At 52.5% G+C, this 16,496-nt stretch overlaps 1 protein-coding gene across 2 annotated transcripts in view; it reads left to right on the forward strand.

Annotated features, from left to right (window-relative positions):
* The window catches only part of WNT11 (Wnt family member 11), a 24,274-nt gene that overhangs the window by 4,484 nt on the left and 3,294 nt on the right, over positions 1-16,496 (forward strand). For both annotated transcript variants that reach the window (XM_027699839.1, XM_027699838.1), the window contains exons 3-5: positions 6,303-6,538; positions 7,088-7,365; positions 8,684-8,976. In XM_027699839.1, coding sequence (XP_027555640.1) covers positions 6,303-6,538; positions 7,088-7,365; positions 8,684-8,976 — 807 coding nt within the window. The remainder of the gene's footprint in view (positions 1-6,302; positions 6,539-7,087; positions 7,366-8,683; positions 8,977-16,496) is intronic.

A 16,496-nucleotide genomic window follows, 5' to 3' on the forward strand; every position in this document is an offset into this window, starting at 1 on the left:
GAGCTCCACGGGGAGGGAGGGAAGAGCTCCATGGGGAGGGAGGGAAGGGCTCCACGGGGAGGGAGGGAAGAGCTGCATGGGGAGAGAGGGAAGAGCTGCATGGGGAGGGAGGGAAGAGCTCCACGGGGAGAGAGGGAAGAGCTCCGTGGGGAGGGAGGGAAGCGCTCCGGGATGTTTCCAGCCGTGGGCTGGTCTCCCCGCTCTGCCCGCTGTGCCGTTGTTGTAGGCACGGTGCCAGAGCCCGGCTTCAAAGGGGATTTGGGAGGGGAGGGGGGAGATAAGGGCGCGGGTTTCGCCAGCCCGGGGAGGAGGGAGCGGCTGATAGGGCCGGCGATAGGAAATTCAATTTTGGTTCGGAGCGTGATGTAATCGCAGGGGGAGGGGGAGAAGGAAAACACGCTTTTCAGCCACTTAGGGCTTCCCTGTAACACAAATATCCCCATAAATGAGTAAAAGCAAGGAGAGGGTAAAAAAAGGAGTTTTTTTATTTTATGTAGTTTATTTTTATGCGTTGTGTGGCCCAGGTCCCCAGCTGTTGGCAATTGGCACTGGGCACCCCCAAGGCTCCAGAGAGGTGTGTGGACAGTCAGTATCTTGTAAACATGTCCTTGCTGATGGAGAAACTTCGTGGTTTGGGCTCTTCCACCCGAGCTCCAGAGAGCTGCCCAGGTGCACAGCCAGGGTGTGGGCAGGTCCTCGCCGGGTCAGGGGTGCTGTGGGGAGGCAGCCTTTGCCTTCAGTGCAGTATGAGACCCCGAGTCTTGTTTTTGCAAACACTTCTCCATCCTTAAAGCAGAGGGTGGAGGGGGTTGCGTTGTTCTGTGGTCCTCAGGGCTTGGCTGGTGGCTGGAGGGATGAGGCAGCCATTGGATACGTCTTAGGGCCAGCGCATCTCGGAACTCTGTCGCCTTCCCGTCTCCTTTTGCAACCCTTTTTCTTTCCCAGAAGGGCTTGGATTGGCCAGGCAGGTGCTGGAGCAACTTTTTTTGGGTGGAACTGAGAACTAGGTGAGCACTAGAGGGAGCTGCGGCCAGATGTGCTGCAGATGTTGGCACGCCCAGGCACGGAGCAGCTTTGGAGGCACTCCTGCCTCCACAGGGGTTGGCATCTCCTTTGTCCCTCTGCTCTGAGCGTCACCTCCAGGGCAAGAGTGGTTGTAAAGAAGCCAAATGCAGCAGGTGGGGTGGGGTTTTTTTGCAGGGCTTGCAGAATAAGCCCATGACAGCAAGAGCTGATGTTAGGAATCCCATGAGCTTGGTCCCTTTGGGAAGTCCCTGTTGTGGGACTGGTGGCCCAGCCGTGCCCTCTGGAGCCCTCCCCAGCTGAGCACGACTCCCACGGCCAAATCCCAGCCCTCCAGAACCCAGAGGTGGCCGAGCCACACCTCTTTTGGGGAACACAGGGTGTCCCCCGGCCCACCAGCCTGGAGCAGCCCTTCTGCAGCCAGCACAAAGTGTGTGTGTGTGTGGGGGGAAAATGGAAAGATTTTGTGCTTCCTGGCAGCTCCTGCCTCTCTCTCCCCCAGGCAGGGGTGGGAGGGAGCTGGGCACAGGGACGGGGCGCCGGCTAGGAGCCCGTCTGCCTGGAACGGGGGCTGCCAGATGAGCTGCTGGGACAGGGCTGGGGGCGAGCAGAGGGAGGGGGGGAACCACGGCTTTGAAGTTTGCTCCTCGCTCCGTAGGCAGCTCAGGAAAACTTGACAGAGCTCCACGGGGCCCTCTCGGAGCTCGGGGAGCCAAACTCTGCTGGCATCGACTTCAGTGGGGCCGGGGCTGGGAGTCAGCTGTGCCCGCTGCTGCTGCTGCCAGAGCTGCCTTTGGCACCGGGGCTGCAAACAGCTCTTATTTTAAGCTTTTGCTTCAGGGTTGGTTCCCCCGCCTCCCCTCCCATTTCTCTCCCTCTTCCTCCTCTTTCTTCTCCCGCATAAATTCTGCTTCCCTGTTTGAAAAGGCTCTGCAGGGCCAGTGGGAGGGTTTACCAGGGGATGTGGTGTCTTTCCCTGGTGCAGGGCAGGGTGGCAGGGGCACGGGCTGCCTCCGACTCCCAGGAGCTCAGACAAGGCTATTGCAACCCTCCTGCAAGCCTTTTCCAGGTGAAAGCCTGAAAAAGTGAGGCTCCTGCAGACTAAAAACCTTCAGTGAGACCGAATAGAAAAAGCCCCTCGACCTCTGCCTCTCTTTATTCAAGTTCACCCCACACTTCACTCTCCGCAGCCGTGTAATTTTGCCTAAATCTTTCTGTTTCACCCAAATCTCTGCGAGATTAAGGGGTTTAGGAACAGGAATGAAAAAGAGAGCCTTTGCAGAAAGCAAAGCTGACAGTCTGAAGCAGAAGTTCAGGGTTTCACCAACAGTCCCCCTGTGAGACTTTTGGATCACATCACACGAGGGAAAACGGGGAGATGCCCCCAGGGAGAGAGAGGAGACCCTTTCACCCTTTAAGGGTGTTTTAAAGGGCACCAATGCTCTGCTGCTCAGGTCAGGGAGTTTTTTCTCCCTTTGCCTTGACCAGCAGCAGTGTCTCACCCACAGGGGACCTTGTAAACCAAACACTGTGTGGCTTTTGCTGATACCTGCTGAGACCTGAAGGTGCTTCTCCCCATGAATAGATGCAGCTCCTATGAATAGTCTTCCCAGACCTGCAGGAATGGGCCCACACCTCTCAAAGGACCCAACACTGCAGAGCATTCATGTCCTCAGATGAATTTATTAACTGCCTGAGATAATTAAAAGAGTAAACGAATGCCATGATTCATCCCTGCATCATATTTCCTCTGTAATTATGTTTATGGCTTTCTGTCAGGATCCATAACTTCAATTGAAAGCCCTGCTATGCTATATATAAAGCAGGAGGTGTTTGGTTTGGGGCCTGTTTATTTAAAGGGATGGGTCAAATATGTATATCTAAAAAAAACCTCTGGAACAACCATCCCTCAGTCGTCCTCATCTTTCTGGAGAGTGAGGGATGGGGCAGGAGAGTCAGGGCAGAAGAGCAGGGTGTTAGCAGGAGCAAGCAGTGAAACCCAGCATTTCTAGGGCAGCAGTAGGTAAAAAAAACCCCCTTCAGACGAAGGCTGTGAGCCCACAGAAAGATGTTTGTCAGGGATTTTTTCCCAGATTGAGGGCTGTTGTGCTAACCCTGCCCTCCAGGGCTGGCTGTGCCCCTTGGGCTCCAGTTTCCTTCCCAGTGCAGGTGATCCCTGGAGACTGGGTGAGGACAGGGCAGAGACCCACCACCAAACCCCACCACGGACCAGACTCTCCTGGGGGAAGGTGGTTTTCTTCCCACTGCCCCCCAGGTGTCCTTTTCAGGGGGTGGCCATCCCTCCTCTGGGGTTGCCGGAATTCAGGGAGCAGGGAAGGGTGGTGCCTTTCCAAGGGGAGGGTTTAGGGTGACATTTCTGAGTGTAGGACAGAGCCTGGGCAAACCTGGGCTGTCAGGACATGGCCTAGATGACATGTTGGGCCTCTCACATCCCTGATCTGTGCTTTATAAAGGCACTTTTGGGTCTCAGCGAGTGACTGCAGTAACTGAGGTTTCTTTTCCATCTCCATTACCCTTTACTTTTTCCTCTCAGTGCTTGGAGATGTTTCCAATTACGGATTCTCACAAGCAAAGGCACGATGTTCGGGCCTGGGAGATGTTCAGGAAACACCTTCCTGCACCCTGGAGTTTTGTTCTGGGTGGGCTCATCCCACGGGGAACAGCCCCTGGTGCCCTTCACTGAGTTCTCCCCGGGGTTGAGGTGGTTTCCCTCTTCCTTGAAGCCAGTGTGTCCTTCTCACTGCATTGGAAACCTGCTGCTCTGGTGGTGTTCACTCCAGGCCATCTGTAACAACAACATCTCAGTGTCTCACATCCCCTTTTCCACTCTGGTGATGAGCTCCAGCCTGAACTCAGCTTCCACCCCAACCTGTCAGGGGTTATTTCTGCTGGTGGTGGTGAGACACAGGTGCCTCAGTGCAGCCTTCCAGGTCCTCTGAAGGTGCTGAAGGTCTCCATACAGGACCAGAAAGCGTGGTGCAGGATGTAGGAGATCCACGGATCGTTCTGGAGGGCCAGGTGGAACATCCCAGGGCTCCTCAAGTGTCACATGGCACCTCTGCTCAGAAAACTGAGCTGGTGCCCCACAGCACAGCCTCTCTCAGAGCCTTGGAATGCTCCTCCTGTGCCTGAAGCTCGGGCTGGGGAGTTCTCTCCCTCCTCCTGCCACACCCTGCCTGCTTCCCTGGCTGCTGGGACGTGCTGTGCTGGAGAATTTATCATTTTTGCTCTCTCAGTGATGAGCTGCCTTGGCCTCCTGCCTGATCTGTGCTGCAGCCCATTCCTGGGAGTTGCTGATAGGCTTTCTGGGATAAGCTTTCACAGGTCCCTGGTGCCAAGTGCTGGGGGTTGGACACATCTCACCCAGCCCCGTGCTTGCACAGCCCAGATGTGTGTGTCCCAGCTCAGGGCCTGGGTTTCCTGCACAGTGCACAAAGGGAGTGTTTCTAAGGCATGATGTTATCTCACAAGCACATCAGGCAAACTGCTTTCTAGATGTGGCTCTCTCCTGTCCTGGTTCACATGGGAGGCAGGATGAGCTGCCTCCTGGAGGTGCCCCTCTCCCAGTGTGTGAGGCACCGAGCTGAACTGCAGGGCAGCATTCCTGACCATTAAATTAGAAATTATTTAGGTTGGAAAAGACCTCTGTGATCATCCAGGCCAACCAATAACCCAGCACTGCCAAGCCCACCACTTTTTCCTTTCCCTTGAAACCCACTGGCCAGGACTCCTGTTTGCAGTGTGTTTAATGGGCCTCTCCAAACACATGCATGATGGATGTGTTTGCACAGCCAGCAGAGTGAGGCTTTCCCTTCCAGCTTTGCCACTGATTATCCAGTGCCAGAAACGCCAAACTCCAGCCCCCTGGGAATTTGTCAGCTCGGCCCTGGCGAGGATTGTGGCCTTTCCCTGCTGGAGGAGTGGCTGGGGTTACTCACAGCAGCCCTGAGAGAGCTCCAACACACACAGCAGCTGGTTCAAGCCGGCCTTGAGGGAGCTGGTGGAACACAGATATGATTTCCTGAGAGCAGGAGAACAGAGCTCGTACCCCCGCTTTTGGTCAGGGCTCAGTTTTAGCTCTGTTTCCATCCCATTTAACTTCTGAGGGATGTGCATGTTATAGCAATAAAGTGCAATGCACCCAGAAATGTGTCTGCTAATAAGCCAAACCAACCGAGATGGCTTGGGATGAGAACTGAAAGGCAACACATTTAACAAGGAGAGAAGGAAATATGTGTTAAAGTGGTTGTGCTGCCAGGATCAGATGCCAGTTATTGATGCAGCCAGCTAGAAAGTTGTTTTATGGGAAGGAATAACATTTATGACTACCCTAAGCAGGCCATAAAGACACAAAGGGAGTTACACACCAGGCTTCTGCTGATCTCTGTGGGTGCTTGGGGGAGAAGAGCACAGCCCTGCATGAGGCATGGCAGCTCTTTTTTTGCTTTTTCAACCTGGAAAAGTTGGCAGTGGCACACTGGAAGTACCAACAGGGTCTTTGGGGTGCTGTTGTTTCCTTCCGTGGTGACAAACGTGCTGGGGTTGGTTGGTGGGTCCCTCCTGGGTCTGACCGTGGTGCTCTCCCTGCACATCCTCTCGTGGTGCTTTTGCACTCTGGTTCTTGGGGACTGGAGAAAGCAGTGATGGGATCATGGAGGGCCTTGGCCTGGACTCTAAGTGGAAGCATGTGTTTTGCAGATTTGGTGGCTTTTCCCTGGGCCTGGCAGGGGATTTTCTCCGTAATTAGTTATATGACATTTGGCATAATCCTTTGAGAGTGTGTGAGACAGACGCCGAACGCAAAACACTGATAACACCAATGGCACTTTTTTCCCCCCTGAATGCCACAGTCCTGGAGGATCCAGCTTTCTGTTATCATGGAACTGATGGGCCATTTTTCACTCTGCTGGGAGGTCTGTCCTCTTCATTCTTCAGCAGAAACCTTCCCATAGGATTTACACACTCAATCAACCCGGCACATGCCCCAGGAGCTTTGTGCAGACTCCCCTCCCTAACGGAGGGAAATATGCACTTCTGGAGGGGGTTTCTTCCCACCTGCCTTAAATGCCTGCTTTAAATGAGACAAATCATCCTCATAGCTGCCTGTCTTTCTCACCAGCTTCAACTAGTCCCCTCTTTACAGAAAGCTTCAGGTGAGCCCAGGCCACTGGACCGGGGGTGGAGAAATTAACACCGACCTAAAGCTCGACTTTTTAAACGCGTTTTAACCCTTTTTTTTTTTGTGCTTGTCTCCTCAGAGCTCTGTCCAAGACCCCCTCGGCTCTGGCCCTGAACCAGACCCAGCACTGCAAGCAGCTGGAGGGGCTGGTGGTGTCCCAGGTGCAGCTGTGCCGCAGCAACCTGGAGCTGATGCAGACCATCATCCAGGCGGCACGGGAGGTCATCAAGACCTGCCGAAAAACCTTCTCGGACATGCGCTGGAACTGCTCCTCCATTGAGCTGGCTCCCAACTACCTGCTGGACCTGGAGAGAGGTAACCAGCCCTGCACAGGGAGGGCAGTGGGGACAGTCAGCCAGGGGGTGTGTGCTGGGCAGGGGAAGGGTCCTGCTGATGGGGGGAATGTGGAGAGGCTGCACAGAGAACACTGTCCTGTTCTCTGAGACCATCCTCAGGGTGCCAGCCCTGCCCAGGAGCTCCTGGCTCCAAGACAGCACAGCTCTTACAGAGCAGACCACCACTCTGCTCTGCTCAGGAGCTCTTGGCTCCAAGACACCACGGCTCTTACAGAGCAGACCACCACTCTGCTCTGCTCATCCCATCGGGAGTCACGGGAAGAGCTCAGGGGCAAAAGGAGGTGGGAGAGTCCATGAAAGGGCTTTTCCACACACTCCAAGAGCAGATCACACCACAGTGGACAAGCTGCATAAACCCAGGTGACTCCTGGCCCTGCTGGGATCTTGCCTTGTGTTGAAGAGCTGTGATGCCATGGGACACCTCAGCTGGTGTGCTGCCTGCTCTGTGGGGTCTCTTTTTGGGGAACCTTGGCCCAGGGGCCTGAGCTGGAGTTGTTGTCTCTTGCAGGCACAAGGGAGTCAGCATTTGTGTATGCCCTTTCTGCTGCTGCCATCAGCCACACCATTGCCAGAGCCTGCACCACCGGGGACCTCCCTGGCTGCTCCTGCGGCCCCATCCCAGGTGAGACACCTGGACCTGGGTATCGATGGGGAGGATGTGCAGACAACCTCAACTATGGTCTTATCATGGGGTCCAAATTTTCAGATGCTCCCATGAAGATGAAAAAATCAGGATCACAAGCCAATAAACTGATGCATCTGCACAACAGTGAAGTAGGGAGACAGGTAACAAATCCACGAGAGTTGTTGTACTTGTACAAACATCCGTAGTGCTCGGTGGCTCTGTGAGGTTCAGTGGCTTTGTCAGCCAGGGAGAGGAGCAGGTTTCTCTAATAATTCTCTCTAAGTCCCCCTGGGAGTCAGGAGGCCCCAGATGCCCTGATCAGCCCTGTGTGACCGTGGGGGGGGATGTCCCAGTGCCTCCTGAGAGCCGGGGGTGGCTCTGGCTTGCTGACCCAAGGTGGGGCAGGGCTTCCAGGGGCACTGTGTGTAAGTGTGGAGGATCAGCACCTGCAGCAGCTGCCTCCAGCCATCCCTGCAGCCAGGAGGGGTGATTTCTTCCCCTTTCCAAGCTGCTTTGCTGGCGATTATTCTGGTGTCTGGCAGAGTTCAGCAGCTCACACCAGGCGGAGGGACGATGCTGACCACGTGCAGTGGGTGTGCTCTGAGGGGCAAACCCCGAGAGCAGCCCTCCTGCAGCTGGACAGACGGGTGGGGGACTGTAAAACCGACCCCTGCACCCACCTCTGGGGCTGCTCCCACCACACCCCCTGTGCAGACAGGACCTGGAGCGTGCTGAGCTCACGGGCAGCGTGTGCTGTGAGCCACAGGCTGAGGGCAGCTCTGCAGGGCACAGCTCAGCTTCCCTCCCCTGGGCCTTTTCATTCTGCTGCCGCCACCCTGTTTGCTTTGGGGTTTGGTTTTGTTTTGTTCAATTTTGTTTTGCTTCTGTGATGTCTTGAGTTTTCCTTTCAATTGCAAAGGGCGGATTTTTGTTTTGTTGCCATGGCTGGTGCATTCAGCCCTTTCCTGGCAGCATCTGCCCTGTCCCACCGAAATGAGACCAGGGCAGAGCCAAAGGAAAAGGCTCTTTTGGCCCCATGACCAGCAGAGAGGCAGAGTGAGAGTGCCCTGAATTCATCACAGCTATGACATTTCTCTCGCTGAACCCCAAAGCTGCCGCAGGCTGAAATGGATGTTAATGATCTATTTGTGGAGCGCTTTGATTTTTTGGCTCCTGTGGAATTTAGGGGGTGGAAATGCAGCCCAGTGGAGATATCTGATCAAAATTCAAAATGCTGCTCTGTCTGCTGGCTGCAAAGGCGCCCTGGTGAGAGTAGTGCTGGGCTGATAGTGATCACCAGGGAGCTGTGGGATCTCATTCCCTTTGCAGAGCAGCTGCTCCGGAGGGACTGAGCAGAAATGAGAGCAGCAGTCCTCCTCTAGAGCAGTCCCTGCTGAGAAAGGGCCTTCTTTAGCAAGCTTGTGGGATGTGTGGAGGTAAGAGAAGGGCGTTTCCTAACTCCTGCATTCCTTTTTGCAGGTCTTGAAAGCCTCTCTTGAAATGAAATGTAAGTGCCATGGAGTTTCTGGGTCATGCTCTATCAAGACCTGTTGGAAAGGCCTTCAAGAGCTGCGAGACATTGCACTGGACCTCAAAAACAAGTATTTATCTGCCACCAAGGTCGTTCACCGGCCCATGGGCACACGCAAATACCTCGTGCCAAAGGATATTGATGTCAGGCCAGTTAAGGAGACAGAGCTGATTTACCTGCAGAGCTCGCCCGATTTCTGCATGAAGAACGAGAAAGTGGGGTCCCATGGCACCCAGGACAGGTGAGGGTTCTGCAGGGAACACGTGTGAATGAGGGGCAGAGTCACTGGGGAGGCAGCACATGCCTGCAGGTAAAGAACACCTCTAAAACATCTATCTATCTACAGAGGCCCAATCCTGTTAATGGTGGCTGTGGCCAAGACAGGGCTTCTGACACCTTTTGCATCACCCAGGCAGGCACAAGATCCAATCTGAAATTCCCCTCAGGAACCTGTAGGGATCCAGCAGCTGCTTTACACTGTGTTGGGTCTCAGTCGTTGCTTGCAGTCACTGCTGATCAGATGAGTTGTTACTCTAAGGCTCCTCTGAGTAGGTAAATATTAACCCAATTGGGACCAGTGCTCCTATACAGCCTTAAAATAGCCTGAAAAACGACAAAGATACTTTTTACATTTTTTTTCTTCTACTGCAGTTCCCAAGTCCAGGTGTGTTTGTGCTGCTCGTGACTCTGCAGAGGAATTTCTTTCTCTCATTAATATTAGAGATTTAAGGCCATCATGGCCAAGCCCAGCCTCCCCTGGGCAGGGTGCTGTCCCCTCCACACATGCCTGTCTCTTCCCACCCTCTGCTGATTTTCATCTAACACAAACTCATTGGGCATTTCAGCAGCCTGAGCATCTCTAGGTGGGCAGACCCACCTGATCTCTCTGGGGCAGACCCATCAACAGCTAAACAGTTGTGTGGTTCCAGAATTTTCTTATTGTTTGTTAGGTGGCTGTCTCATTAGCTGCTCTCTTGCTGGTTTGCTTTTCTTTAGACAGTTCTCATAATGCTTCTTTGCTCTGTGCTGGGAACCCCAGGCTGAGGTTCATCTCCAGCCCAGCAGTGGAGCAGCAATTACCCAGTGAAGATGTTTAGGGGTCACTGAGGGTTGCAGGGAAAAAAAAAAAACCCACATGTATTGAAACTGGTTTCTGAGGGAAAATGTCATCTGAGTGGAATTGGTGGGTTTGTGGATTTGTGTGGATTTTGACTTATTTGTGTCTTGAAAAAGACCCCTTTGTTGTGTCGCTCTGTTTTGAAACGAACAAAAAACAACTGGTGGAGGTTATTTGGAAGTGAGTTTTATAGGAATTGCATGAAATGAACAGGTTGTGTCGAAACCAAACTGAATTCAGTGCAGATTTGCCAAGTAAAACATTTTCCACGAGCTGAAATCCTTTCAAGGGGGGGAGGGAGGTGTGACTTCTTCTTCTTCTTCATCTAATCTCATTTCACAGCAGATCTCAACTTTTTATCCCAACCGGGGATAAAAAATATGTCTAGATCTTGAATTATTCTTTTTTTTCCCCTTCTGGGGACAAGGGAATGTGTATTGCAGGCGTCCCTTTATCCGGGCGGGGTGACGGCAGCGACTGTGGGGCTGCCAGCCCCGGGCCCCGGGGAGGGAGGATTTAGAGGCCGAGATACCCGGGCAGGAGGGGATGACTTTCAAAAGGAACCTGTCAAAGAAATCCTCCTCCTCCTCAGCCGTGCAGGACGGGCTGGCTGTGGGAGGGGAGGAGGGTGAGCCAGACCCCTTGATCAGTTCTAAGCTCGTGTGTAGCCGGGCTTGTTTTCATCACAGTCCATTTGCAGGCTCTCCAGAAGGTGCCTGGGGTCTCAAAGCTGGCACGTGCAACACAAGCCACGGCAGCCTGCTTTAAATTAGCAGAGGAAATAGGTGTAAAATGCACATTTTGGGCGTGAAGATCGGTCCGTTCTTCCTGGGGGGATCTTCCCTAACCTCATCTTCCCGTGGGTGCCTTTTTCCCCTTTGCAGTTTTCCTCTCATGGAGAGGACATCTAACTGCATTTTTGAATGTGGTGGCTCGTTCCAGAGCCTGCTGCAGGCTGCAGATGATTCCTGGTGACAGGGGTGAGGGAGAAGGAGCACAAAAGGGGTGCTGTTAGAGAGGGCACAGCGAGATGTGGGTCCTGCTTGCTGCACAAAGGTGTAAAAACACCCTCTTGGAAATAGCTCAAACGGTTTTTTAGTTTATAGGTCAGGCTCTGGAGGCATCTGAACATTTTATTCCTGTGCACATTCAAATTTTCTGGAGGGAGGTCCCACTGTTTCCCACTAGGCTCTTTTTAAGGTCTTTTATGGCAAATGCAGTCAAAAAGGATTTTTTTTTTTTTGTGATGGTCCCTCAGTTCATATTCTCTCTTCTCCACCACCTGCCCACTTCCTTTTTGGCCTTTTTCTGGGTGCAGAGGTCAGTCCATGGGGTGTTAGAGTGTATTCCCCTGTCCTCACAGTCTGGGAGACTCCAGGCTGGGCATCTTCAGCATCTTTCCAGCCCTGCTTCTGCCTCCAAAGGGATTCAGACAGGGGGAAGACCCCACTAACAACCCTTTTTCCCATTCCTGGATTAAAATATTCATATTGCTGCGTTTTTGTTGCAAACATTGCTCAGTTTTGTACCATATCCCCCCTCCCTCTCCCCACGTGTGGTGCTTGCTCAGAGGGCACCGGGAGCAGGACAGAGGCTGGGGGTTCCTTGGAACACCTTGGATGTGCAGGTTTTCAGTGTGTGCTGCAGGGAACAACCCTGCTCCAGCAGGTGGGTGGAAGGGATAATCTCACTGGGGATCCCTCTGATGTGAGGGATCACATTATGCAGACTCACTGCAGGAGAGGGAATTGAATTCCCTTGTAGTGGAGCCGCCTGAAAACCCACCTGGAAAAGGTGCACCCGGTCACTCAAAAGCCTTTCAGAGCTCTTTGCTGAAAGGATTTCAAAGCCCTCTCCAGAACAAGCCTGAAATGTCTTCCAGGACACCTTGGGCTTCCTTAGCTGGTTGAAATTAGAAATGGTTTGGAGACCTGCAGGCCTGCAAGTGCTTGGGGCGTTTCAAAGGCAGGGAACCCAACCCAAACCTGAGATCTGAAACCTCTTTGAGGTGCTCAGGGTCTGACTGAGGAGCTGAGTTATGCACCCAGTGTCCAAGTCTCCAGCAAAGGAGACTTGCTGCTGCCACACAGACTCCAGCCAAGCTCTGTGTGCTCATATCCCACTTCCAGAGCCCGTTAAAAATAGTCTGGAGGAAAACCTAAAGAGGCTGATCTGTGGAGCTGCGAGTGGATTGTGCAGCTTTCAATATAGCAAATTAACCACTGGGAAAAAAAAAAGTAAATGTTCCCCTTTCAGGAGCTGGGCCAGCTCTGCCTTATTTTGCATTTTCTCACCTAATGCCTGGGGAAGATTGGATCCTTTCTGCTCTGAGAGACCTGGATTTCACCACAAATTTTCCTGAACAGAATTGTGAATAATAAATTTATCGATGGAGAGAATAATTTCACATAGTAAAAGTGGATAATGAATCCAGCTCTCCTGAATGCATTTAGTCCCTCTGCATCAAAATGGAACTGGAGTTAGGGAAAATTGGGTCTGGGAATGATTTTCCATGGAGCCTGACCTTTTCAGGAGCAAGGCTGAACTGAGATCAGCTGGGCTGTTACTGAAGATGTTTCTCTGCTCTTAAATGCAGTTTCCCCAAACAACCCGTTCCAGGGTTTTACTGTCCTCAGTGTTATGTTTTTCTTAATCTGAATTCAAACTAAACATAATCTAAAATCAAATTAATAATTTCTTGTCCTCTCTTCTCAGCATATAAAGAGGATCTCTTCTCTCTCCTTGTTGCAATAATCTTTTATGGATGGGAAGACACCTCTTCTTACACACTTCTCTAAATCAGTTCCTTCATCATTTTCTAGTTTCTTAGTTTGTGAACTGCTCCTCTGGCTCTCCTGGGAACATTCCCACATTTATCTGGATCTTTCTCAAAGTGTGGTGCTTACTTTGCATTTTAATCCACTCTCACAGAACGTCCTCAGCTCCTTCTGCCCCAGGGTTATCCCACATTTTTAAGCTCACTGTCTCCTCCTCATTAATGAAAATCCAGGCTGGTTCCAGGCTGTCCCTGGACATCTCCTTGCTGACATGAGCTATTGATAACTCTCTCTCTCGTGCAGTTGTTCAGTGTCAGTCTCAGTCATTCCTCGGGGATGAGAAAGCAATTTAAAAGTAGTTAAGATTCTACCCTCAAAATCTTACATGAGGCTGGACTTTGATGTATTTTTAGGAATGTCCATTGTGTTACACACCTCCTGAGGGACTCAAATTATTTTTCTCTTTCTTTCTTTTATATACTGTGCATTACTTGACACTGCTGGAGCAAGGTGCACCGAAGAAATAAACAGGAATTTTATTTAAAAGAGGAAAAGATCAATCACTCCTTTACACAGCAGTACTGTCTTCTGGGGCTCGTAGCTGCTGCAGTTTGTGGAGGCAGATGGTTTCCCTGAGGTCAGAAGGGGCTGAGGGAAGCACAGAGCCAAGGAGGATACTGGGATGTCAGGGAAGGAACGTCCCTTCCATCATCCCTAATGCAACAGCCCAGGTGCTCGTGGGGTGTGAGAAACAGGGCTAGAGAAAGGGGTCAGATTTGTGTTTTCCTCTCTTAAAAAAGTCTCCCTCACCAGCTGGGAGGTGCCCTGGGCCAGGCAGGCAGTCACTGTGCCCCAGAATGACCTTTCCTATGTCCCCACGAGCAGCTTTCCCTTCTCCATGGCACTGATGGAGTGAGGTTCCTGTTCACATCTGGCCTGGCCCCGTCATCACCTGTCAGAATTGTGGGTGACACAGCACAGGCTGGCCTCAGTTTGGATCCCAGATACCAAAAACCAATATCTGTCCTTCTGTCTGCTCCTGGGACAGAGTGAACTGGGACCCACAGTGACACCTGGGACACGGCCGAGTTCACAGCTGGACTCCAGGGATCTCAGAGGTCTTTTCCAACCTGAGTAGTTCTGTGATCTCCCCATAGCTTTTAAAATCAGACTCCCCACTCTCCACGTTGGGGGAAGACTCTCAGAAGTGCAGGGATGTCCTTCCCTGCCTCTGCCCGTGATGGGGCCGTGGGGTTCCTGCAAATGAGGGCTGCAAAGGGGGGATTTGGGGCAGCACACTGAGTGGGGTTTGTGCAGTCAGCAGGGCTGATCCCCTCCCTTCTCTCACAAAGACAGGAAAAGCAGTGTGACAGTGCCCAGGGCTGTCCCTGAGCCAGGCCCTGAGCGTTGTTTTCCAGCCGCATCCCGAGCGCTCGCAGGGGTCCCGGTGTTGTGTTAAGATGCAAATCTCCTCCTCGGTGTTTTCTCTCCGAGGCTCAGGAGGAGGGCACTGCTCGGGCTTGCTGGAATCGTGCTGGACCAGACCCAAAACAAATGGGACTGAACTTAACCCGCCAGCGGGAGCGGGGTGGGATCCAGCCCCGGGCTCGGGGAGCAGCTTCTGTGGGCAAACTCTGCTCCTGGGGCTCCTTTGGCTTCCCCCACTTGCTTTTTCTCGAAACATCTCTGGTTTATCTTGTTCAAGGAAAAAAATAAATGTAATTCATCCAGGCCTACACTTTAAAACAGAAAGCAAAATCTCTGCTTAGTGGCATCGCCAGGAAAGCTTTTTAGAGGCGCATTTAGGTTCAGGATGGGGTCAAAGGCTTTGTTTTGGCTATTCAACTCATCCATCCACAATGCCCCTGTTTCCTTATACCAGACTGAGGGAAGCTTGAGGATTTTTTAGTAAGATTTTGGTTTTTTTCCTTTCTTTGATCCGGGCTGGGTGGGATGGGGACAGCTGTGCAAAGGTGTATCTCCTACTAGATCCACGTTGGTTTTTTTTTTGGCAAACCACAGGAGTGGATGGGGGAAAAGGGAGAATCCCAGTACGGCAGGAAGAGGAGTTTTACTCTGTTTGGATGGGGTAAATGTCTCTGCTGGGTACTTTGTGTGCCTGGGGAGTGAACATCCTCAGTGGGGAGCTGGAGTCAGAGTGGGCCCCTGTTCCTCTGCTTGGCCATTTTGGTGAGGTCTCAGCACGAGGTGGATGCCCCACACATCCCTCACCAGGCTGCAGCTCCCCGTCCTCCCCAGGTGAACCTCAGCCTTCCCATCCCCTGGCAGAGCTGAGGAAGGTCGTCAAACACCCTCCCCTCTTCTAATGTCAACAGGCCTGCACGTGAACCTTTGCTCTGAATATTTAATGCATTTACTAATACATTTATGAGGAGTCATGTGGAGGTTTCCTCGTGGAGGGGCCCTGGCTCTCAGGGGCAGCGAGAGGGCCTTTGGTTCAGCTTGGCAAACACGCTCAGAGCGCTGCAGACCCGGCTCTGCTGGAGGCTTTCAAAGGTTTGTAAATATTGACACACACTCCCCAACCAGGGGGACTGGGGGGGCCTTTAAACACTGAACCTGGAGAGGAATGCCAGGCAGAATAACAAACAGGAGGCAGAAGAAAATGGAGGAAGAACAAGAGCAAAATCTCAACACTTCATTAATCCCACAACTTCTCCTAAAGCATTACCTCATGAGGAATTCCTATAAATCTCATGGATTTGTTTTCATCCATTACTGGTGTGCTCAGCTCATGCTCCTCTGTCCTTTCTCTGCCCCAAAGCAGCCTCAGAGCGGTTCTGTCCAAAATAGCCACGCAGAGCAAGATTTAGGAGAGATGTCAGCAACTCCCCCAGTCCCCAAACCACCTTTCCTGCAGCAGTTTCGAGCCTCCATCCCGTTCACAGCCCCTGGGAATGGGGTGCATGGTGAGATTTGTTACCCTGAAGTGCAAGCACCTGACCAAACACGGGCATTTCCACCCTGGGTGTCCTTTACAGCCCACGGGGAAACAGCAGCTCCAGGACATGGTTCATCTCACCCTGCTGTGCTTTCATGGCCGGTGACCCAACTTGGAGGATTTTAGGAGAATGAGAGAGATGGTTTTTGAGCAGCACAGCTGTGACATGGCAATCAATGAAAGACGTTCCTCAATCCATGAGTTGCCTCTGAAAACCTCGGGCCAGTCACTTGCAAGCAGACAAAAAATGAGGGAACCCAACACAAGGGCTGACTTACCCCGGTGGGTCTGGCTTTAATTAAAAGCAGAAGCAAAACAAGCAGTGGGAGTCCGTGTGATATTTGGTGACTTGTCACCCTGCCCTGTGTTCCTGCCACGCTTCCTGCTCCTGGGTCGGGACCTGGGGTGTCGTGGGGCTGCTGGGAGACAACCAAGGGGGAAGAGGTGCAGCTCTGCTGGTGTTGGTTGTGATTGCCCTGATAGGATCAGGGCTGGAGAGGGGCTGCAGCAGCCTGCTCGGGATCTTTCCCAGCCTGGGATGCTTGGCATGGAGCCTGTGCAAACACTGTGTGGCTGCAGGGCTCCTCCTCCAGCCTCTTCAGGTTGGGGAGTGCTGGACAAACACCAGGGTTTGTTCTTTGGGGTGTCATCCTCTTCCAGCTCCTTTCAGACAGTTTCGGAGCCTGCCTGGGAATACAGATTGCTTGGGATGAGGAGTTTTTGCTGGGGGGGGGTATCCCAAAACCTTTGCTTGTCTGCCTGTGTGGGAGGCGGGTTCAGGAGCCTGAACTGGGAGTCAGAACTGGAGTTGGGTGTGGGTTTGGGTGTCAGAGCAGGTGATTTTGGGTGTCAGAGCAGGTGGTTTTGGGTGTCAGAGCAGGTGGTTTTGGGTGTCAGAGCAGGTG

The sequence above is a fragment of the Neopelma chrysocephalum genome, unplaced genomic scaffold (assembly GCF_003984885.1).
Source record: "Neopelma chrysocephalum unplaced genomic scaffold, ASM398488v2 Primary Assembly neopelma1_141, whole genome shotgun sequence".
Classification (NCBI taxonomy): Eukaryota; Metazoa; Chordata; class Aves; order Passeriformes; family Pipridae; genus Neopelma; species Neopelma chrysocephalum.